Genomic DNA, 22510 nt, shown 5'->3' on the forward strand with positions numbered 1-22510 from the left:
CCATGAACCTGGAATCAGCATGTCCCACAGCATTTTTCATGTACGAGATACGTGCATCGTTGGATGATGTAAAAATATCTTGCAAGACGAGACAACGGAGAAAGAAGTTGTAGCTAGTAACGTACCATCGGTGAACGATCACTTCGGTCATCACGCATCCTGATCCGCAAGAGTAACCCTCCGACGCGGCGTTGAGTATGCGTTGACAGCGAGACAGCGGTGGGTGGCGACGAAGGAAAGATTGTTCCATTTTTATTTGACTGGGTGCGGCGCTTCTTGATTTCTTGCCAACCCTTCTTCGAGATTACCCGCTTAGCATCGATCCCATCGATATTTCACGTGAGATGACGCCATACTATATGGAGTGCGCTTGCCACACCCAGAAATCCCGCGAATCTGCTACCACTCAGCGGTGTCTCCGACTATACGCTCTGTGTGATCTTCACCACCAAATGAGGTGAGTCGCAGCCTCATCGCAGAAGGATACCGGAATAAGAAGCCGCACGACGCGGTGCAGTGATGCAGTTATTAGAGAATGCCTGTACCTTTCTATAGAATGGCTGTTGCCAACATGAATCAGGGGGCACTATGTTACCGTCGGGCGTCACGAAGGAAGCTTGCTGCATCGAAATCTTGAGAAGTCTCACAGGTTAGTCGTCATATTTTGCAAACTCCCCAAGGTGTACAGGGCAAACACACCTTGACCATGTCAAAGGTTTATACAGCAACTTGTTTTACATTAGCTGCGTAAGAACTTTTCGTTCGAGAACGACAGGTCCAAGGTGGAGGCCAGCCTGATGTATGAGGGAATTGGTCATTTCAGAAAGCGAGGCCTGTTGAAGCCGGTACAGAAAATCATTAATGCTGCGAACTGCGTTCTGACGCATAGAAGCGTTGATTCGGAACCAAGTAGGCTGATAACCAGTGGAAAGTTGTACACCATAGCAAGGGATGGAATTGCGAGTTCGTACAGACGAGTGACAACCGCAGTCAGAAGCAGAATATTCTGGCAGGCTCATAGCTTTGCGCACGGTAACGCTCGCGCGGGCATGCAGCTGTGCAAGTCAAAGAACCTCGCCAGTACTATAGGTACTGTGACGATACAGCAAGAAGGAGAGCCGATCAGGAAAGAACAGAGATTCATTCTTAAAGGTAGAAAGGACGGACTCGTGAAAGATTGAGCATGCAACCAGCGCTCGAATTCTCCCCAGATGCTGAGCGCCATGTAAACCGCCAGGCGAATAGAATGAGTATGCCAGTAGCCTCAGTTGCGCTCCGGAGTCCCCGTATTATTTGGGTGTACGGGTGTACTACCGGACACTCCGATGATACCGGGACAACTGTGACGAGTGCCGCGGCATGCTGCATCATGACGGACTGTCACTGGACGTTGACGTCATCCCCCTGGTAGCTCGAAACTACAGGAACGTCTGCAGTTTCGAACTACCATGATGTCAAAGGCTATGGTATGGGCCTCTCTCTTCCTCTGGTGTGAGGTGGGGTGGCAGTTCCAGAAGGCTCTACAATGCGGCGCGGTGGCATGCAATGCTGAATACCCTCTTCTACATAACACATCCTGTTGAGGGACACGGGCCTCTAAATTCTCAAGAAACAGCAGAGAGAACCTGGAGATGCTAGATGGCGACCTCGTGCCATGACTCTATGCACGGTACTTAAACCCGGACATACATATTACCGGGCCCACCAAAAACCAACCTTGTCTAGCGCCCGACTCGTATGTCATCCCCGACCATTGCGAGAGACCTTACAGGTCAGGTCCGCCTGATAGGTGCCTATGCGGTTGCGCACGGGGGTAACAGCGACATCTGGAAGGGCGAGTGCAAAAGTCAGGACAATCCTCTCTGCCAAGTTGTAAAGTTTCTCCCGTCACCATGGCCAGTACCGGGATCGTCTAACGGTGTCTTACATAGGTTGCCGTCAAAGTAATCAAGTCTCACCTCCTGCCAGACAAGGCAGCAGAGGCCAGCTATGTATGTCGCGATTTGACCGAGCACCTCTCCACATTTGTCATAATGCTTCCACAATGTTTAGAAGTTGCGCAGGGAAGCCCGAGTATGGGCAACATTGTTGCATCCCAACATTGCCCCTTTGCTAGGTATAGCATCTGACCTGTCAAAGTACGGCGGACCCTCCCTCGTGTCGCCCTGGTATCCAAATGGCAATCTAAAGCAACACATGCTCCTAAATCACTCCCACCTTTCGTTCAGACAAAGGCTCGAAATGGTAGAGTTTTGGCTACCACCCCTCATAACTCATCTAATATCGTTGCAGCTGTACCAGCTTGGCAATGGACTCCAGTACTTGCATACCTCCAACGTGGTACACGGAGACCTGAAACCGGTAAGTTCTTCATTCGGTGTATCCTCACGTCATCCTTATCATAATTCGACGCCAGGGAAATGTTTTGATAGGCGACAGTGGCGAAGTCGTCATCACGGACTTCGGTCTATCACGCATACTCGAAGTTGCAGGCTTCACGACGAACAACATTCATGGTACAGTCCGATACTTCGCTCCCGAACTGTGCATTATTCATTCGGATCGGCCTTCTCGAACGACAAAAGAGGCGGATGTTTGGGCTCTTGCAGTCACTGCCACAGAGGTGAGAGTAATGCTGCAAGTGGACCAATATCAGATACTTACTAGTAGAAAGATGTTCTCGCTGAGGACACCATATGAAGGAGCGACAGAGGCTGCTGTGGTGTTGTACGTCTCAAGGGACAAGGGACACTTGAAGAGGGAGCATTACAACGAGATCACTGATAACGATTTATGGTCCTTGCTAGAGAGGTGCTGGAGGTTCGAGCCTAATAGGCGACCAACCATGGACGGCATCAATGAATTTTTGAGGATAAAGAGGAACGCATATGATGCGAAGCGACACAGACAGGCAGGATGCGGAGTACTATTGTGATACTACAACTTTGATTTTCCACCAATAATGTATCCTCCTTCCTCGAGCAGGACCTTCGCGAGATGGCCCAAAACTGGGAACAAACGCGTATGAATAGATGCTTTCTCAGAGCTAGCTTGGCGGAGCGCAAAGCGTGCAGCAATGCCCTGTGAAATGACAGCAGACTGCAAACACGTCAGAACAAAACGACGATGTGTCAAGGGCCCACCTACCCGGAAAAGCATCCAACTACGAGCGAAGCCCATCTCCTTGATGGGACAAGCTTGGTTGGTCAAGCGGCAGTACTCTCGCTCCAATTCTTCTAATGCAATCGGCGCGTCTTCGGCTTCGTTTTTAAATGATGTGATAAAGGTGAGTCGCTCGTCGACCAAATCTGCCGGTACATGTCTACTGTCAATCGACCAAGGCTGAGTTAAATTGGCCAAATCCGCAAGCTAGTTCCTTTGGTCAGATTAGACCGACGATGAGCAGCAACAATTCCCACCGGACTCCCGAGAGTACATAATTCCCAATCCAAAATACCAATAACCCTATTTTCTGTTGGGTGGAATATCACGTTGTCCAGTTTATAGTCGCCATGAACGATGCGTAAGCCAAACTTCTTCTCATCCGGTAGATTACTTTTGTACCAAGCAACTAGTTCGGCATAGTGCGGTATATGTCCTGTTGGCTTTCCGGTCTCGACGTCGACGGCTTGCGCCTGCGCCTCGGATACACGGGTAAGGGACTTGATCTGCCGGGGAAAGTAGTCCGTGCATGGGCCGAATTCGCCAAGACCAATGTCGAAGGGGTTTACCGAAGCCAAGGCTGCAAGTGCGCGGACTGCTGATATCCAACTGGAGAATCCCCCCTCGTCAGCATATACATTAATAGTTGGACTGACCACTGATATCCCTCACCATTCCCGACGGACCTGTGGTGAAACCTCTGGCATCCTTGGATCTGTGAATATCCTACCGTCCAGATACTCCATGATATAGAAGGGTGTTCCAATGACATCACTATCTACGCATAATGCGAAGGGAGTGGGAACGGGAACGATACGATCCGGCGAGGTGGTCGACCTGGTATTGTATTCATGCAGAGCGCTCAACACTCTGAATTCCCGCTCGACCTGGTGCGCTGTCGAGGAGAGCAACTGCCCAGCAGGTTTCTTGCGGAGGACAAACCGCTTCTGCCTACATTGGTTTAGATCGACGGCGGTAGCATGCGAGGGAACCCGTTACTTTGCATCCGTCAAGAAGTACGTCGGGTTGGACTATAAAATTGTTGGCCACGTATTTGGGCGGTATTAGTTGAACTAGCGCACCTGCCCGAACTTGGTATGGTTCCCGAGAACGATCGGGGTGAGCAGGCAAACACAGTTCTCATTAGAAGAGGGTCACACACTTTGAACTGCTTCACGGCCACTGGTGGGGTAACGGCGGGAACGTGTGCCTTCAAGTATGCGTTGAACTTGTCGACATTGAAAGCTGCGCGTATTTCCCCATACTCCCCGCCGATGCGCTTGGTGTCTCCGGGCATAATGAAAGATGAGCAACTACCGTAATAGACGCCCGGAACTTACGAATATTCCTCGGCACCGCTGTCAATCACAGTATCAAATTGCAAGGGAGAACACAGCACTCGTTAGAACTACTTTCTAGTCGTCGTGCACACTGGATCCTAGTTCTAGTATTACGCAGTGCATTAGCCCGTAAGTCAACGTGGCCTTTGACATGTGAAGCTGCCAGCGGATAATGGATCCGGAAGTTTCCAGTCAATCCGATGACATAATCCAGTGCTGACATAAGCTTACGCTGGCCTAGAAAATTTGTGAAATCGCCGGTTTTTGCGTTTCCTCACCTTTTCATCCTCTTCCCTCATGTACGCTGCAGCTCGTTCCCTCCGCGCCGCCGTTGCTCGCACTGGCAACTATGCTGTACGTTGGGTCGTCTTATATCACACCCTTACTCACTCGTGTACAGGGGATCCCGCGGTCCTTAATCGCGAGGAACATGAACTCCAAAGTCACCGGTGTGTCTATGACAACATTCCTGCGAGAAGGAAAATTTTTGACGCCAGTTCAAAGGCCCCGTTGTCGGTATTGACCTGGGTACTACAAATTCATGTGTTGCCGTCATGGAGGGGAAGCAGGCGCGTGTGATTGAAAATTCCGAAGGTGCCCGAACAACCCCGTCGGTAGTGGCCTTCACGAAACACGGGGAACGTCTCGTTGGTTTGCCTGCAAAGCGTCAAGCCGTTGTCAACCCATCCAACACTGTCTTCGCATTCAAGCGTTTGATTGGTCGCAAATTCAAGGATGCGGAGGTCCAGGAGGATATAAAACACTGGTTAGTATATGCGACGACGACTGTTATATAGGAGAGCATCTTAATATCATCTGTAGGGCGTTCAAGATGGTCGAGAAACCAGATGCTCGACCAGCTGTCGAGGTTGACGTCGGCGGCAAGAGGCAACAATTCGTACGCCTTTCCACCCCTCTGGATCAGTAAGAGAACTAATGTGTGTGTTTTCTAGAGTGCCGAGGAGTTATCGTCCATGGTACTTACCAAGATGCGTGAGACTGCCGAGCAGTATCTCAACAAGAAAGTCAAGTAAGTTGCGCGAATACTAGTTAGGAGCCCCCCAGTGTTGACCATTATTATTAGTCATGCGGTCATTACGGTCCCTGCGTACTTTAACGATGCGCAACGGCAGGCTACCAAGGATGCTGGTCAAATCGCTGGCCTCGAGGTTCTTCGAGTCATCAATGAGCCGACGGCTGCGGCACTGGCATATGGCCTTGACCGTGCCGAATCATCAGTGATCGCCGTGTACGATCTTGGTGGTGGTACTTTTGATATCTCCATTCTGGAGATGCACAAAGGAGTCTTCGAGGTCAAGTCCACTAATGGAGACACCCACCTTGGTGGCGAGGACTTTGACATCGCTCTTGTTACCCACATCCTCAATGAATTCAAGAAGGAGTCGAGCATTGACCTCAGTCAAGACCGCATGGCCATTCAGCGCATTCGTGAGGCCGCCGAAAAGGCTAAGATTGAACTATCATCCACAACGCAGACCGAAATTAATTTGCCGTTCATCACCGCGGACGCAACTGGTCCAAAGCACATCAACTTGAAGTTGAACCGCACCCAATTTGAGACCCTTACCGGCCCTCTGATCCAACGCACCGTTGATCCCTGCAAGAAAGCGTTGTCCGATGCTGGAGTCAAGTCTAGTGAGGTGAACGAAGTCATCCTCGTTGGTGGTATGACCCGTATGCCCAAGGTCGGCGAGTCCGTGAAGTCCATCTTCGGTCGTGACCCGAGTAAAGGTGTCAATCCCGATGAAGCCGTTGCTATCGGTGCTGCTATCCAGGGTGGTGTTCTTGCCGGAAATGTCACCGATATTCTACTTCTCGACGTTACTCCACTCTCCCTCGGCATTGAGACTCTCGGCGGTATCATGACAAAACTTATCAACCGCAATACGACCATCCCAACGAAGAAGTCGCAAGTTTTCTCCACCGCTGCCGACGGCCAGACCGCCATCGAGGTCAAGATTTTCCAGGGTGAACGTGAACTCGTCAGGGACAACAAACTCCTTGGCAACTTCAATCTCGTTGGTATTCCTCCGGCCCCGAAGGGCGTCCCTCAAATTGAGATCACTTTCGACATCGATGCTGGTACGTCTTTTATACAGGCCTTTAGATAATTTCCTTATCCCTTGTAGATGGTATCGTCCATGTCACTGCCAAGGACAAGGCAACCAACAAGGACCAGTCTATGACGATTGCGTCCTCGTCAGGTCTGAGCGACAAGGACATTGAGCGCATGATCTCCGACGCCGAGAAGTACGCCGATGCGGATAAGGCACGTCGGGAACTCATTGAGGAGGCAAACAAGGGCGAGTCGGTCTGTGTCGACACAGAGAAGGGTGAGTATTTATTGCATGGTGCTTTGCCCTCTCGCATTAACTCGCTTCTGTGATAGCAATGAACGAGTTCAAGGACCAACTCGATGCTGCTGAGAGGGAGAAGGTGTCGAAACTCGTTGGCGAACTTCGTGAATTGGCCTCGAAGGGACTCACCGGCGATGCTTCTATCACTGCCGAGCAAATCAAGGAGAAGATCGGCGAGACTCAACAGGCTTCGCTAGGCCTTTTCCAGAAGGTGTACGAGAAGCGTAGCGCAGAGAATGCGTCCTCTACAGAGTCAACGCAAGGCTCTGAGGAGAAGAAGGAGTAAATCACCTTCTGACACGCCCCGCACGCTCCTCCATACACTCGGTTTTGGTTCATTCGCCTTCCCCTCATTTTGCATCACGTCCACGAACACCCACGCGCATCATTTAGACTTATGAAAAGTATCCCCCATCTAAGAGTACCTTATTCACATATTTCTCAATCCTGGCCTGCCAACGAGGTCCACTCGAGGTAGCTGGGCTTTCTCGCACCACAACTCACACCCCGCTCAGTGCCGTCCTTTTTATGCTTTCCGCCTATCATAACAAATAGGTACATCTGCAAACGACTAGTTGTAATACATCCCCTTCAAAGATGTCAGGAATGCGTCCGTGCTAGCAAGTAATACTACGTCCGAGATGAGTCCCTGGGGTGAGTGTCGACAGTTCACGTCTGTGGTGACAGGCTTGGCGTGTATACCTCGCCGCGAATGAGTTGGACGTACTAATCAGCTGTATCCTGTGGCGCAACTTACAACCAATAGAGAAAGTAGCGGTTTAGGACAAACTTAGTGCTGAGTCCCAGCCTCGGACGATCGAGACATTGACATCATCCAAACGAAGTTCATCTCGGACCACAACACGATTCTCCAACAACCAAAGTGCGTGTCCTCCAACCAACAGTTCAAACACGACGTTATACATACTCGACAGACTGCTCTTACACGTCTGTTGGGGCTTATAACCCACACACCGCCCCAACATCTTTAAGGAATAGGACGACCAGCTTTGACGGCTTTAACGGCTTCGCTATGTGCATCTCCACGGAGATACCGGTTATATATCACTTTAGCCTTGTCCCGTTCCTGCACAACGCCGTGAATTCCGTGCATGAACTCTTCAATCCATGGCGACTTATACTCATAGTTCTGTACACAGAATCACGCGTTTCGATAGCCTTCGCATACTTCACCCAACCATCACCTACATACATCTTCCCTTTTAAAGGCCCTATGCTCGGCCGAAACGTAGTCCCGCAAGATCCATGGCGCAATAACGATGTCCACGAGTGAATCGCTCTCCGGCAAAGTAAGGTCCCTTGATCTCGTTCTGCAGCTTTCTGAGTGCCTCATAAAGCTCATTTCGCGCTGTTTCCAACTTCTCCTGTTCGTTTGACTGTGTCATCGTTAGCCGCATCTACGCAGGAACGACTGCCTTGGCAATATGATCTATCCATATGCGCTGGTGTGCACGGTCAGAGGGGTCGGAGGGAGGAAGGTTTGGTTTGTAAGATGGGTAAGCGTCTTCAAGAAATTCGAGTAAGACGAGTGATTCGTAGATGGCTTTACCCCCATACTCGACTACGGGGGCAAGTCCTCTTGGACTTATCTAAAGGATGTGTTCTTCCTTTTTATACGGGTTCACCTCCTTGTACTGGTAGGGAATTCCCGTAGGCGTTGGCTGAACGGACAGAACTGAAGCAAGGTCGTATAAATGATGATCAGTTCACCGCCATTCCAGATCTCGAGGCGGAGTGCCTTACCCATGCCGAGTAAAAGGTCAAGTCTTGAGGGTTTTGATGCTGAGAAACTGTCTCTGCCGCTCTACCAGTAGCAACTGGGTGAAGGTTTGCATCCGGGGGTGCCATAGTAATGAGAAATGACTAAGAAGTGCTGGAAGGGCTAGGGGAGGGCCCAAAGCTTTATATGAGGTGCGTACGTGTATGGAACATGAGCACTTAGATGACGAAGCAAAGAATGGGCCTTTCAACAGGTTGTGGTTAAAAAATGTACTGTAAGCTTGCAGTAAGGTGGAACACCCTAAGGTTCTCCCATCTCGCCACTGTCTCTGCATTCTCTGAGTGCTAACATGACCTTTTTAGTCTTTTGCGATAACTTCTCCAAATGTTCGTTTTCTATGCATAGTTCCTTGCATGGATGTCTAGTAAAAGTTTGTTCTTTATAGCTTTATTATTCTTAGGAGCTGGTGCTAAGACACCAAAAACTGGAAAGTCATGGAGGAATTTCAACAAGAACTCAATCTTCTAAAGCCAAACTACTGAGCACTTCCCCTGCATGTTTACAAACAAAATCAATTTGTAGAACCCTCCAATGTTAATGACAAACTCGGGCATCCTTGTAGAGGTTTTGTTTTCCATCCATCGCACCTTCATCAAGAAACAGTCAGCTTTGCCTGTTGATTCCTTCCAGGCTGAAACAGAACATGTGCAAATTTTAAAGCCACGCACTCTCCACCCCCAACAAACCAAAGATCCTCATGCAGGACCTCTCACAATCAGAAAACAAAAGCGAGACCTTGGGAAAGGCAAAGAAAGGGAAACTCCACACAGCAATTCCACAACTTACGCCGAGACGCATGAAACGCGATGAGTAACACCACAGCTATGCTTCCTTTTGCCCTTAATTTCACTTGTATTTATGTTGCTTCCAGAAATGAATTTTATCCCGCTTTCATGCATCTTTCACTTTTCTTGTGTGTCATACTGATAAATTCCACGCTCTATAGTTCATCATGTATGGTAAAATTCTGAAACTAGATATCTCTATATGTCTTTGTTCAGACTCATATTATACACCCACTACCAGAGCAAGCAAGGTCCCCGGTGGCAACACCATCCCTAGTACTTTGCAGGAGATTGCGCCAAATGAATGCGGCTTCTGGTTGTTCCTGCGAACACCAGGTGATCTTGCTTGCAATGAGAAGCCATCATAGTTACAAACCCCATTAACATTCTCGGATGCCATCCTGGAAGTCCAGGCCGGTCCGCAAGGGTGGTGTTGTTCCGTTCCAACACTAATTCGGGACTTCACATCTCTGTAGACCGTGTCAAATAATGTTTGTACATACACTGTTTCATGGATTTCTTTGGACTAGTACGCTGTAGCATCCAGAGGCACCCGGAGGGCTTTTGGTACGAAGCCGTGCTGCCGTTGCCGACAATTGCTCTCAATGCAAGAATCTAGGTGGAGTACGTACCGAGTCGTCGATGAGTAATTGGGTTTGCCGGTATTGGCATTGGACACCAGGCACAGATCCAGAACGCGGTGCCAGAGACTCGTCGCCCCTGAGGAACACCATGGGCGTACCCCGCCAGCTACCTTCGTCGACACTGACGTCATGTACTCCAGAACACCGTCCGTATATATTCACGGTCAAGAGAATGTTTGGCCTTCAGCAGACGGCTACCATCTCCACCACACTATCACAGACTGGTTGCGAAGATCAATATGGCCGAAGACTGTACTTGTCAAGAAAACTGCGGGTAGGTCCATAACCACTTACTGGAATCAACTTTTGAGGACCTGATCCTTACGATCCGTTGTTCAAGTGCATGTGGGCCCACAGGAACTGGATGCACTTGTCCCGAGAATAGGTGCAAGTGTTCGAACTGCGTCAACGAGGCGCACGCACAAAAGGTACACTTTACGGCTTGGTTGTCTCGGTTAGCTGACCATTCGTGTTCATACACGTAGTGTGAGTGCGGAGGGTCTGCTACGGACTGCGTATGCACGCGGGAGGGAAAAGTATGTGAATGTAAGTGAGGTGGGGAAGGCGATACCACATTGTTAAGCACCGGCGTAAAACATGGAGTGCCCTCGTACCCTCTCTTGCGGCTTCCAGTACAACAGATTTGTCACATGTATTATTGTATTCTGTAGGAATTCTCGAGGTGTTTGATTTTCACAATGACTGCCGTTAGTCGAGTGATACCTCGGTGTGTGAAGTTGGTCTTCAATTGGTCATTAAGCGCCTTCAAAGGCATAAGGTCTTCCATTTTAGGATGAAAGTAGTATCTAATAGTAAGGAGGCTTTGGGCATTTGTCGGCATCGACGACAACCAAGTTGAAGACTAACTTCGCATAGGGTATAACTCAACAACACTCATCGTGATAACCGGCACCTCGACAATTCCTAGCATTTTCATCCTGCAACAATTTATGTGACAAACCTATTGTACCCAACGGAGATTGGATTGGAATGCCTCTTGAAGGTGTCGAAACTCGTTGGTGAATTGGCCTCGAAAGGTATGCCTTACTGACGACGCCTCTATCACTGCCAAGCAGAAAGGAGAAGATCGGCGAGACTCAGTTGAACAAGCTGCGCTAGGTCTTTTCCAAAAGGTGTACGAGAAGTGTAGTGTAGTCCTCTACGGAGTTCACACAAGGCTCTGAGAAGGAGTAAATCGCCTTTTTACGCGTCTCCGACACGTTTCTCGATGTGCTTGGTTTTGCTTCTACATATTGCATTACGTCCGCGAACTTGCACAGTACACCAGACACGCAAAGTATTGCTCATCGAAGTTCTAACACTGCCTCCTATTTGTCACTCCCGTCTGCCTGTAGGTCCACGGGATTACTCTCACATCGCACCCCCTAGTGCGCCATCGTTTTATGTTTTCCGCCTATCGTAACAATAGATACAACCCCTTCGATGACACCAGGCCTGAGATGTTCTTTGGGTGAGTATTAATCATCCGGCTCTGCAGTGACGGGCTTGACATGGATACTACGCAGTGAACGGTGAGCCCAACACGAAAATTAGTGGTTATCAAGTGCTCTCCCATCACCGACAAAGGTATTAGGATCTCCGGTCACTGTCATGGGTCATTCGAAGTCGCCAGTTGGCAGATAACCCTCGGGCACCTCAAGGAACCCCCTAAATATATCATTATTCTCAAGCCGATAGAAGACCTACCCCTACCCCAATGGATCGTTCAATGGTATGGAACCGCTGTGGTCCGAGTGCTATGCTGACGCTTGTCACAGATACTAAGTCAGTTTATTCCGAAATTTCTCGTACTAAGTTTGCATGTCCACGGAGATCGACATTACCCAGACGAAGTGCATCTCGGCTACAACCCCAAGTTATGAATCTCCAGGGGTAAGCGCACGTGTCCTGCACCTAACGATTCATCGTACACACTCGGCAGTTGACTACTCTTACACGTCCCCCGAGGCTTATATCTCACACACCGCGCTCACATCCTTAAGGAATAGGACGACCAGCTCTGATGGCTTTAGCGGCTTCGCTTTGTGCTTCTCCACGAAGATACTTGTCATACATGACTTGAACCTTGTCCCGTTCCTACGCAAAGTCGTGAGTTCGGTAGCTTGAATATTCTTAATCCTTAGTGACTTACACTCGTGGTTCTCAATACAGAATCACGCGTTTCGATAGCCTTCGCATACTTGACCCAACCATCACCTACATCCTCCCTTCTAAAACCCCTATGCTCTGCCGAAACGTAGTCCCGCGAAACCCACGGCGCAATAGCGACGTCCACAAGGGTGAATTGCTCTCCGGCAAAGTAAGGTCCCTTGATCTCGTTCTGGAGCTTTCTGAGTGCCTCGTAAAACTCATTTCGCGCTGTGTTCAGCTTCTCCTGTTCGTTTGGCTGTGTCATCGTCAGGCGGATCGACGCGGGAATGACTGCCTTAGAGATATGATCTATCCATATGCGCTGTCGTGCACGTTCGTAAGGGTCGGAGGGAAGAATATTTGGTTTGTAGGATGGGTAGGCGTCTTCAAGAAATTCGAGCAAGACGACTGATTCATAGATGGCTTTACCCCTGTACTCGACTGCAGGGACAAGTCCTTTAGGGTTTATCCGAAGGAAGTGTTCTTCCTTCTTGTATGGGTCCACTTCCTTGTACTGGTATGGAATCCCCTTCTCCTCGAGGGCAATCCATACGCGCTGGTTGAAGGGGGAGAACTAAGGTGGGACCGCAAAAAAAGATGATCAGTTCACAACCACGCCAGACTGTGGCGGAGTGCCTTACCCATCCCGAGTAAAAGGTCAAGTCTTGAGGGTCCTGATGCTGAGCGACTGTCTCTGCAGCTCTGCCAGTGGCAACCGGGTGAATGGCATTTGTGGGTGCCATGGCGATGGGAAGGAGTTTTGCAGACTCTTGCTGAGACTCTTGAAAACGTACATATTAGTCTCTAACCAGACTAATCCCCAAAAGGGAGACCTATCAAGTATAAGGTTTTCCTTTTTAGGATGAAAGCGACATCTAATCCAGGATGAACAAGGTACTGACTCGAATCTTCTTCGACGCCAAACCGACGCCTATAAGACGATGCAGTTGTGTATTGGGATGGAGAATTATCCGCTCTCGACGTTCTCCCAAAGGCATTTCATAGCTTGTTGATCAAGTTGCGCCACCGTTCGCTCATTCTCTCGTCGACTGTCAAGCCTCCGCCTCTGCGCGTGTTTTCGTATTCGTGTAACTCCAAAATGCAGACTCACACAGTTTCGCGTGCTATTATATCCTTATGGGCGACCCTTCTGGTGTTCTCCGTACTAGGTGAGTAAATGCTCAGCTTTTAGGTGTAATGCACCTAAAGGAGATTGGTCGCGATACTTGCAGCCGCTTCCTCTCCCATACCTGCTCCTGAACCCATAGATCCTGGCACTGCATCTGTCCTTTCCAGCAACCTTAACCTTGCATGTACAAATGGATGCCCAGCAGCGTCCAGTGCTCAGCAACTCGTGCGTCTAATTCTCAGAGTTCGGGCACCATCGTTGACCCATCCGTATAGGAAGCAAATGCGGCAATGGTACGACATGGGTCGGCTGCGAAGCCCGTGCACTTGCTTGGCGCTGTTCTCATTATTGGCGCCCTCCTCACTGCACTCTAACTCATTATATCATAAATGTAGATTTGGTACACATACATGGACAGCTAGAGAAGACATTTTAAAGATAGCTAATTGCAACGCATTGTTCAAAGGGGGGCATTCATCACAACTTGTGAATCCGACGAATCTACTGGGTTTCAATCTAAGGCCGGATTTATCAGCTTCGGTGGTGGACTGTCAGGCGCTGACAAAGGATGACAAACTCGACGTGCCCCTTACATCATCGTACCCACGTTGTATAAAACTGGGGGGGTCCTCCCCAAGTCCCCCCAGAACTACTTCGTCCTTTCTCATTACCATGGCACCCCCGGATGCGACCCTTCACACAGTTGCTACTGGCAGAGCTGCAGAGACAGTCGCTCAGCATCAAAACCCTCAAGACTTGACCTTTTATTCAGCATGGGTAAGGCGCACCCCCTCAAGATCTGCAGTGGCCACGAACTGATCACCGTTTGTACGACCCTTATCAGTTCTGTCCGTTCAACCATCGCTTATGGATCGCCCTCGAGGAGAAGGGAATTCCCTACCAGTACAAGGAGGTGAATCCGTACAAAAAGGAAGAATACTTCCTTCAGATAAACCCAAGAGGACTTGTCCCCGCTGTCGAGTACAGGGGTAAAGCCATCTACGAATCACTCGTCTTACTCGAATTTCTCGAAGACGCCTACCCATCTTACAAACCAAACCTACTTCCCTCAGACCCATCTGATCGCGCACACCAGCGCATATGGATAGATCATATTGCCAAGGCAGTCGTTCCTGCGTTGATGCGGCTGACGATGACACAGCCAAACGAACAGGAGAAGTTGGAAACAGCTCGAAATGAGCTTTATGAGGCACTCAGAAAGCTGCAGAACGAGATCAAGGGACTCTACTTTGCTGGAGATCAATTCACCCTTGTGGACGTCGTTATTGCGCCATGGATCTTGCGGGACTACGTTTCGGCAGAGCATAGGGGCTTCAAGAGGGAAGACGTAGGAGAAGGTTGGGTGAAGTATGCGAAGGCTATTGAAACGCGCGATTCCGTGTGCAGAACTATGAGTGTAAGTCGCCATGGATCGAAATGTTCATATACAGAACTCACGGCGTTGTTTAGGAGCGGGACAAGGCTAAAGTGATATATGACCGGTATCTTCGTGGAGATGCGCATAGCGAAGCCGCTAAAGCCGTCAAAGCTGGTCGGCCTATTCCTTAAAGATGTCGGCACAGTCTAAGGGTTATAAGCCCGGGGGAAAGTGTAAGAGTATTGAACTGTCGAGTATGTACAATGATTTGTTAGGTGCAGGACATGTACTCTAACACCTGGAGATTTGGAACGTGGTACAGGGGTACTCCATGTTTTACCCCGGTGCTTAGCAATGCAGCATCATCACCTTTCCCACCTCACTTACATTCACATACTTTTCCCTCCCGCGTGCATACGCAGTAAGTAGCGGACCCTCCGCACTCACACTACGTGAACGAACAGCGGTCAGCTGAGCGAGACAACCAACCCGTTAAGCGTACCTTTTGTGTGTGTGCCTTGTTAACGCAGTTCGAACAGTCACACTTATTCTTGGGACAAGCGCATCCAGTTCCCGTCGGCCCACATGCACTTGAACAACGGATAGTGATGATCAGATCCTCAAAAGTTGGTTCCAGTAAGTGGTTATGGACCTACCCGCAGTTTGCTTGACAAGTACAATCTCCAGCCATATTGATCTTCGCAACCAGTCTGTGAGTGTGGTGGTGGAGATGGTAGCTGTCTGCTGAAGGCCAAACCTTTTCTTGACCGTGAATATATACGGACGGCGTTTTGGAGTGCATGACGTCAGTGTCGACGAAGGTGGCTGGCGGGGTACGCCCGTGGGCGACGAGTCGCTGGAACCGCGTTCTGGATCTGCGCCCGGTGACTATTGCCGATCCCGGCAAACCCAACTACTCATCAACCATGTGTGATCTGACGTCAACCACTCGGTATGTACCCCACCTTGTTCGTATTGACAGCAATCGTCAACAACGGGAGCATTGCTTCATACCAAAAGCCCTCCGGTGCCAGTGGACGCCACATCACTACTAGTCCATGAAACAGTATATGTACAAACATTATTTAACACTGTCTACAGAGATGTGAGGTCCCAAAAATAGTGGCAGGAACGCAGCAACACCGTCCTTGCGGACCGGCTTGGACTTTCAGGATGGAGTACGGGAATGTTTGTGGGCTTTGTAAATATGCTGGCTTGTCTATCATCTTGCTTGTAAAGCAAGGTCAGCGGGTGTTCACAGGAACAAACACATGCCTCATTCATTTGACGCGATCTCCTGCAATGTGCATAAAGCTGGTGACATCACTACCCCATCCCCCATCAAATGATGAGCATGCCTGTTCCCCCTGATGGCAACGCCGTCCCATAGTGTCCGCAAGCCTCGCCGCACTCCACGACGGGGAAAAGTTAAATGAATGAAATTCTGGGATTTACATGGATCGTCGTCGAGAAACACGCCTAAACCCCTTCTTCTATTTTGTCTCACCTTCCATGGTATGGTAGAATAATCTCTCAGGTGGTCTATTGAAGCCCCTGCGGTCCCCTGAATTCATGTACACCACATTGGCCTTCCGCGTAACGCCACGTTACATTCTATACGGGAAATATTACTGAGGTGTATCCAGCGGTTATATCGAGTGCGTGAATCCAATGGTATGACACTTTGGAGAGGTCGTCACGAAGCCAGGCATCGAGTTTTAGCAATTAATCAGCAAGAAAATTCTGAAGCATCCCTTCGTTCGTTCGTGTGGAAACCCCGGATAAAGAACGAGCGGGTCGTTCCAGAAAGCATCGTCATTGAATAAATCTAGAATACCAGTTACGGCTTGGCGTGCGTGCATAGCGTTCCAGAAACTGGAGAACCATGGGTTGGACATCGGTTTCGAGTCCACGTTTGGGTTGATGGTGCTTCCAAGTCTTTGGAAAGTCGGTAGAAGGCAAGCAACTGCCATGTCTGTCCAGGTAAGTTATAGGACAGCCACAAGAAACTTACGGAGGGGATAGTAGGTTAAAATAAACCAGGATCGAGACTTTAACGGTCGTGAGGACAAAGATTCAGAGTTTCTCACACGGTACAGTTTACTCCTAAGATTGGTATCGGACATCTGGCTCTCATCAAGTTGAGGCCGTCTGAGGTGTCGTCCACTATACACGAAACAAGTCGGATTAGCAGTAACTCGATTTTCGAGGCTAGCAGCAAACATGTACAAACACTGAAGCGCAACACAGACCCTAGTATTAGCACAACTACGCGAACGACTTTCGACGGCTTTTCGCTACAAGTGTCCATTATCTGGCCTGTGAGTAACGATGCTAACGTTTCGATACAACAGTTACACGCTACCTCATATAGTGCTTTTTGGCACCCAACACTGATAACCGCGGGTTGTTCTCACGGCGCGTCCGTTATTGTGCAACATGAATTCATATCCTGCGGAGATGCTGATGCAGCTGGCCCCCGTTATGTTTGTTTCTGGTCTCGACTTACCACCTACCTCTGCCGCTGTCCTTGTCGCGCCGTCCCCAGCAGATAAGGATCCTTCCTCACCCCCGACTCCACCCCCAAAGGTACAAGATCCGTTTACATCACTTATTTCCCGTCTTCGTGAGGTACTTCTCTCTCAGTCCAAGTCTACCGTCTGGTCTCCCGAAAGAACCAAAATTTTCCAAGTCGTTCTAGTTGACAAATTCGTGGGGTTTCCTCCTCGAAAATCTGTCCCTCCTGACGATCCATCATACGCTAATGCACACTCTCCCTTGTCTCCACTAACTCCCTCTTCGCCGGTATTTCCCGACGGCCTGATCGCTCCAATATGGATAAAGAAGCACATGACGTATTTGCCCAGCGTGTTTGTTCTATTCCTGAGGATGTATGAAGTACCGCATACCACAGCACGCTCACCCCTCGGTCAACCTGATTCAGATCTCGAGCGTGAAAGAGCAGAGGAAGAACGGAGGCGAGATATAGACCTCAGCGCAGAAATTGCGCAACGGAAGAAGAGCACCGGTGAGAGAGGGATCAAACTAACTGTTGTCCTAATCGCCAGCCGAAGGATGCTAGGTAATGAACCGAAAGAAGTCCTTGAACTGTCTTCTTGATACATGACCTTACAGACGATCCATCATTAGATGGCCGCTTGTCATTTATTAGAAGGCAGAGCAGTCTAGATTCTCGCGCTGCTCTTTTCGTCCTCAGTCCCGTTAGTCCATCCGAATTGAACGATTTCGTGTCCAGGTAATGTTTCCAGCGGTATGGTTCTTAGCTTCTGCCTGAATGGTGCAGTTTGCAAGATGCTCTATACGAGTCGGCAATAGAGTACTATACCTCCCATTCCAAACGTGTCCGCAGGAAGCGCAACAGGCACTCGCAAACCGTATCTTCGTATAATCCGCCGCCTGCTACGTCTGTAGGGGCAATTGCTCCTCGCCCGCTTCGCCCAGAAGGGTGGACGGTGCGTTATGAGTATAAGATGGCGGCCTTCGCTGAGTTTAGGGGAGAGGACGAAGTGGCATTAAAGTACGTTCCTTCTTATTTGGCGGGTTTTTCGATGACGTCTTCAGACATTACCAAGATGCGTATACGACCCTCATGATTATGTTTGGCTCAACAGCTATATTACCGCCTCGAACAAAGCGGTGGGCTGAAGCAAAGGTACTTGCCGATACCATCAACGTCAAGGTACTATGATCCTTTGATGAATGCTTCTCCCGTCCTCAATGTGGTTTTAGATCACGAAGTTTTACCTGTACAACCACGAGTACGCACTTGCATTGTCACATTGTAACTCCCATATGCGGCGTTTCGCTGATTTCTCTCGCGGATGGGGCATCGGCGAAGAAACCTTTGAATACTGGAGTTGGATGGCACGGCAGTAAGATCCTTCCTCTTTACAAGCTTGCTTATTGTTACTCACCCCCGCTAATTAGGTACCGAGTGTTAGCTGAGCTTCTGGAACAAGGCGCCCGTTCTACTCTTACTTTCCCAATTCATATCCTGGGTACTAGAACCCCTGGTAGTGCACCAGGCGCTTTAGGTCCCGGAGGGGCACCACTCGAATTGGATGCTGGCCGGATGATGGGGTTGAATCCAAATCATGCACTGCAGCATCCTGGGCATTATTATTACATGGCTGCACGGTGCACGGAAGCTCGGAGAGAAAGGTTTTTAGCTAATGAGGTGTGTCCATATCGCTGGCTCTGAAAGCTCAGTGATGTCAAAATCCCGTCTGGTGTGTTTCAGGGACTGACCACTGCACCTGGATATGCGAACGAGAAGAAAGTCGACCACTTGGCATTGGCACTCGAGGTATTTACGCGTCGTGTCACTAACACTTGGCAGTCACCTACCTTGCCACCTAGCTCTACACAAAAGCGTATGAACTATTCAAACAACACAGTTCCACGGCTAGTCAAGGCCGTCTGACACTTTGGATTGCCTATCGGATCGCCCTCACTTACTATGAATCGGGCAAGTTCGGGATGGCTGTTCGGTACGCCCGGTTGGAATATTTGTTATCCGATACTGACGATCTTTGCAAAGGTTTTTTGAGCGCATAACAAAGACATATCGTCGGGAGAAGTGGAACACCCTGTTACGTCCTCTTTATACCACATGGTATGCATGTACGCAGAAGTTGGGGGATGTGGAACTCAGTGTGAAGCTTCTAGTAGAAATGATCGCTTGTGGCAAGTGCCACCTTTTGGCCAGGTATTCTCACTACTGATAACCTCGGACAGGTGATGTCGACGAACCGGGAAGTTTGCAGGAAGATTTATTGACGATTCTAAGGGTTAGTTATCGTTTTCTTCATCGTGCACTCGACTCAGCGTCTTTCTTAGAGCTCGGTCCCGTCGTCTGCTGATGACGTACTTACAGTCGACCTCATTGAATGCGAGCCTATCTGTAAGGCACCCCTTTTATCACGCTCTCCAACTACACCTCATCCTGCTCATGTCGGTTCTGATTAAGGGGACACGTTACTAATCTTCTGGAAACCCGAGGTTTGCGTTGGCGAAGAAGCGTCATTCCAGTTTACTCTCAGGTGCACCGGCAAACAATGATATTTCTAACTTACCAGTGGATTCCATCACGATAATGTTTTCAGACGACTACAAGCCTATTACTCTTCGTCACTCTGCTTCGGAACCCTTGGAACCAGTACGCATGATATGCGTGAGCCAAGTGCATCTGGCGAACGCAGATGGACAGCCACTTGAGGTTGCTGCTAATCTCAGGTGGCGAGCGTCAGATAGGGTGATTGTATCTGGAACCATACTCTCTGCAACTCCTATAACCCTTAGTGTGCGTGCAACCGAACACATGAAGTGAAGAGTCTACTGAACTGTCCTAGGTTTCCAGCCTTGTCGTCACATTGAAGGAAAGTGGATGGACTATCAAAATCAACCATGACGTCTGCACCACGAGAGAGGGGACTATCATTCCGCCTTATTGGTTGAGCTCACTAAATCCAGTGCAATTCATTCCTGTCAGAAGAGACGATCGGAGTAATGTTGTGTATGTCCTATTCGCAGCGCGGGGAATGTCCCATCTCATTGGTTCTCGAACAGTTTCCGACATCGTCCGCATCGGCTCAGCGTCTCATTTTCCCATCAACAGCAAGCCTTGCTCGACGAAGAGTTCCCAATTACTGTCGAGATTGTGAATAGGGATGATCGTCATCTAGATGTTGTCGTGGATATACTTCTGCAACCCGCGGAAGTTGATGAAGCAGGTTTGATATCTACTTACGCGCGTTGATGTGCGACCTACACTGATACCTTTTGTAGTTCAATTCATTGTACACAACGGTCAAAGGTCGTCGGGGCTGATCAAAGGCGCCGAATATGGCAGTCATCGCCCCTGGTGCTTCCGTTGGAAAGACGTTTATCCTGGTTGCGAGCGGAGCTGCAGCAAACCGAACGATTGACGTATCGGTCCAATCGAACGCAGCAGGATCCACTCTCCCCACGGTACACAGACCAACTGACTTGTCTATGTCGAGTAGTATTTCAAGTCTCGCGGCGAGCGATACGAATGAATTTCTTCAGACACTTGTCATTCCCGCGACTGCCCCATTCTCAGTTACACACGACGTAGAATATCAGATATCCCTGCGCCCCCCACGACCACTTTCTGAGCTCTCGACACTCGTTGGAGAGTCGTGGAATGGTGGAGAGGTCATTATTATGACCAAGTTCGAATGTGTGGCACCGTGCTCGCTGGAGATAGAGGGCTTGGAATTGAAACGACAGGTCACAACTCCATCTTCTTTGCAATAAGTCACTGACTGTGTTGGTGTAGGAGAGCAACCGAGCGAAAGTTACTCAGAGTTCTAATGAGATTGATGGTGACAAGTTTCCTACCGGTGAGGACAATCACATTCATCCTAGTCTCGTAGGCTTAGAAGATACCCAGAATACCTAACTGGAGACCAGTTCTGTAACATATGCTGTGTGTCCCTTCGCCTCCAGAGAATATGACTTCGTCGAAGGGGATGCAGTCCCCGGTCCTGGCAAATATATTGTGACCTGGCGGAGGTTGGTTTCCTGGATCCATCTGCGATGACAACCTGAGCAAGTTCCTTCTATCCAGGATTATTTCGCCAGGTGAACGTGGTCCTTCCTCGACCACACGTCAGTCCCTCCCCTTGCTACTTCCACCAAAAGACGGTCTTGTTGGGTTCATGACTATCCCGTCAACGGCAAAACTCCATGTTCCAATCCAAATGCACCTCGTCATTCGAAACCACAACACTACTAGATCTGCCATTGTAACAGTTGCACTGGACCAAAGTACGGTGGAATCATTTGTTGTTGCTGGGCTGCATGGTGGGCGCCTGCCAACCATATTGCCTGGTGCAGAGGAAAAGGTAACTTGGAATCTAATTCCAGTTGAGTGTGGGATGGTAAGGGTACCACGTGTGCGGGTGATGGACTATCAAACGGCACTGTCAGCTAATGACGATGGGTTGAGCGTTTCGGTTGATGAAGGTGTACCAGTGCAGGTGATTGATACAAGGTTTGGGGCTCGGATAGGTGACGGGAATGCTACAGGTCAGATGAATCAGACAGATAAAATATTCGTATTTCCTTAGCCCAGAATACAGTGCACCACATTATTGCCTTTGAACTGCAACCAAGACTGCCTGAATCTCATCATCAGAAGCTGTGCCTTGCAAAGCTACCTCAACAATTTTTTTCTTCAAAATGGGTGGTAGAGCAAGGAAGTTCATGAATTTGTCATCATCCAATAACCCTGGTTGCACCATGCAGAATAACAGATGGAAGGCATTGATTGATCCCAACAGCTGATGAAGCATTAACACTTGTGGAGCAGCAGTGGCCTCAGTGGCTTGAACTGATTAACATCATAGCAAAGGGCACTGGCACATGTGTGAGTACTGTTAGAAATATACCTTGTGTTGGCCCTCCAGTATCCCTAAGTGATAGAGGACTTGGACTTTGTTACTATCCCAGGTGAATCAGCATCAATAACAACCTTCGCACAAAAGCTACACCCACCTTTATATTCACAAGTGCATGGCAATGTGCAAACAGGAACCTCACCAGGACATCAATCCTCCAACCTTCTTCATATTTATGTTATTTTTTGCAGTGCCTGAAATGAGGGGTTAAAATGCCATCCAAGTTCTACATCATACTTAGCCTACAAAGTTTTTCTTTGGGGCATACTAAATCTGCCTTGCTTTGATGTGAGACTC

General features: G+C 49.2%; 10 protein-coding genes across 10 annotated transcripts; 6 read left to right on the forward strand and 4 right to left on the reverse strand.

Annotated features, from left to right (window-relative positions):
• The first annotated feature begins 1533 nt into the window (after window positions 1-1533).
• F5J12DRAFT_81495 (kinase-like domain-containing protein) lies at window positions 1534-3415 on the forward strand. The gene is made up of 7 exons (XM_051745011.1): window positions 1534-1669; window positions 1726-1872; window positions 1932-1991; window positions 2053-2244; window positions 2293-2361; window positions 2417-2623; window positions 2675-3415. Exons 1-7 carry the CDS (start codon window positions 1655-1657, stop codon window positions 2933-2935), a joined length of 951 nt encoding a protein of 316 aa, XP_051600179.1. The 5' UTR covers window positions 1534-1654; the 3' UTR covers window positions 2936-3415.
• F5J12DRAFT_720494 (kinase-like domain-containing protein) lies at window positions 2938-4459 on the reverse strand (the record flags this gene model as incomplete). Its single annotated transcript, XM_051741243.1, has 7 exons — window positions 2938-3099; window positions 3148-3369; window positions 3420-3771; window positions 3835-4113; window positions 4162-4193; window positions 4245-4301; window positions 4325-4459. 7 exons carry the CDS (start codon window positions 4457-4459, stop codon window positions 2938-2940), a joined length of 1239 nt encoding a protein of 412 aa, XP_051600180.1.
• Window positions 4460-4778: 319 nt separating this feature from the next.
• On the forward strand, window positions 4779-7526 carry F5J12DRAFT_927283 (heat shock protein). Its single transcript, XM_051749404.1, has 8 exons — window positions 4779-4856; window positions 4903-4951; window positions 5007-5268; window positions 5325-5400; window positions 5456-5532; window positions 5587-6605; window positions 6653-6856; window positions 6913-7526. The coding sequence occupies exons 1-8, from the start codon at window positions 4800-4802 to the stop codon at window positions 7164-7166; spliced, it is 1998 nt and encodes a 665-aa protein (XP_051600181.1). The 5' UTR covers window positions 4779-4799; the 3' UTR covers window positions 7167-7526.
• Window positions 7527-7771: 245 nt separating this feature from the next.
• On the reverse strand, window positions 7772-8749 carry F5J12DRAFT_912912 (uncharacterized protein; the record flags this gene model as incomplete). Its single annotated transcript, XM_051749077.1, has 5 exons — window positions 7772-8030; window positions 8094-8277; window positions 8303-8462; window positions 8537-8576; window positions 8645-8749. The coding sequence occupies 5 exons, from the start codon at window positions 8747-8749 to the stop codon at window positions 7869-7871; spliced, it is 651 nt and encodes a 216-aa protein (XP_051600182.1). The 3' UTR covers window positions 7772-7868.
• Window positions 8750-10349: 1600 nt separating this feature from the next.
• On the forward strand, window positions 10350-10664 carry F5J12DRAFT_720385 (uncharacterized protein; the record flags this gene model as incomplete). The annotated part of the gene is made up of 3 exons (XM_051741234.1): window positions 10350-10384; window positions 10451-10538; window positions 10596-10664. The coding sequence occupies 3 exons, from the start codon at window positions 10350-10352 to the stop codon at window positions 10662-10664; spliced, it is 192 nt and encodes a 63-aa protein (XP_051600183.1).
• Window positions 10665-12057: 1393 nt separating this feature from the next.
• F5J12DRAFT_81668 (glutathione S-transferase) lies at window positions 12058-13362 on the reverse strand. The gene is made up of 4 exons (XM_051745094.1): window positions 13164-13362; window positions 12903-13114; window positions 12263-12835; window positions 12058-12207 (listed from the first exon to the last, which is right to left on the reverse strand). Exons 2-4 carry the CDS (start codon window positions 13002-13004, stop codon window positions 12109-12111), a joined length of 774 nt encoding a protein of 257 aa, XP_051600184.1. The 5' UTR covers window positions 13005-13114; window positions 13164-13362; the 3' UTR covers window positions 12058-12108.
• Window positions 13361-13764, forward strand: F5J12DRAFT_892465 (uncharacterized protein; the record flags this gene model as incomplete). Its single annotated transcript, XM_051747579.1, has 3 exons — window positions 13361-13430; window positions 13494-13615; window positions 13666-13764. 3 exons carry the CDS (start codon window positions 13361-13363, stop codon window positions 13762-13764), a joined length of 291 nt encoding a protein of 96 aa, XP_051600185.1.
• A 298-nt stretch (window positions 13765-14062) lies between these two features.
• F5J12DRAFT_905497 (glutathione S-transferase) lies at window positions 14063-14959 on the forward strand (the record flags this gene model as incomplete). Its single annotated transcript, XM_051748667.1, has 3 exons — window positions 14063-14167; window positions 14235-14807; window positions 14861-14959. 3 exons carry the CDS (start codon window positions 14063-14065, stop codon window positions 14957-14959), a joined length of 777 nt encoding a protein of 258 aa, XP_051600186.1.
• A 139-nt stretch (window positions 14960-15098) lies between these two features.
• On the reverse strand, window positions 15099-15838 carry F5J12DRAFT_81761 (uncharacterized protein). Its single transcript, XM_051745136.1, has 4 exons — window positions 15550-15838; window positions 15425-15478; window positions 15271-15358; window positions 15099-15216 (listed from the first exon to the last, which is right to left on the reverse strand). The coding sequence occupies exons 2-4, from the start codon at window positions 15457-15459 to the stop codon at window positions 15148-15150; spliced, it is 192 nt and encodes a 63-aa protein (XP_051600187.1). The 5' UTR covers window positions 15460-15478; window positions 15550-15838; the 3' UTR covers window positions 15099-15147.
• Window positions 15839-17008: 1170 nt separating this feature from the next.
• On the forward strand, window positions 17009-21941 carry F5J12DRAFT_829141 (Foie gras liver health family 1-domain-containing protein). Its single transcript, XM_051745654.1, has 21 exons — window positions 17009-17089; window positions 17143-17850; window positions 17904-18024; window positions 18073-18306; window positions 18351-18468; window positions 18519-18661; window positions 18717-18966; window positions 19030-19095; window positions 19149-19279; window positions 19330-19475; window positions 19527-19579; window positions 19629-19692; window positions 19832-20091; window positions 20141-20304; window positions 20358-20521; window positions 20577-20639; window positions 20695-21041; window positions 21096-21108; window positions 21205-21240; window positions 21281-21326; window positions 21382-21941. The coding sequence occupies exons 2-21, from the start codon at window positions 17208-17210 to the stop codon at window positions 21881-21883; spliced, it is 3564 nt and encodes a 1187-aa protein (XP_051600188.1). The 5' UTR covers window positions 17009-17089; window positions 17143-17207; the 3' UTR covers window positions 21884-21941.
• The last annotated feature ends 569 nt before the right edge of the window (window positions 21942-22510 follow it).

The sequence above is a fragment of the Pisolithus orientalis genome, assembly GCF_024613125.1.
Source record: "Pisolithus orientalis strain OTSU chromosome Unknown F5J12scaffold_13, whole genome shotgun sequence".
NCBI lineage: Eukaryota > Fungi > Basidiomycota > Agaricomycetes > Boletales > Pisolithaceae > Pisolithus > Pisolithus orientalis.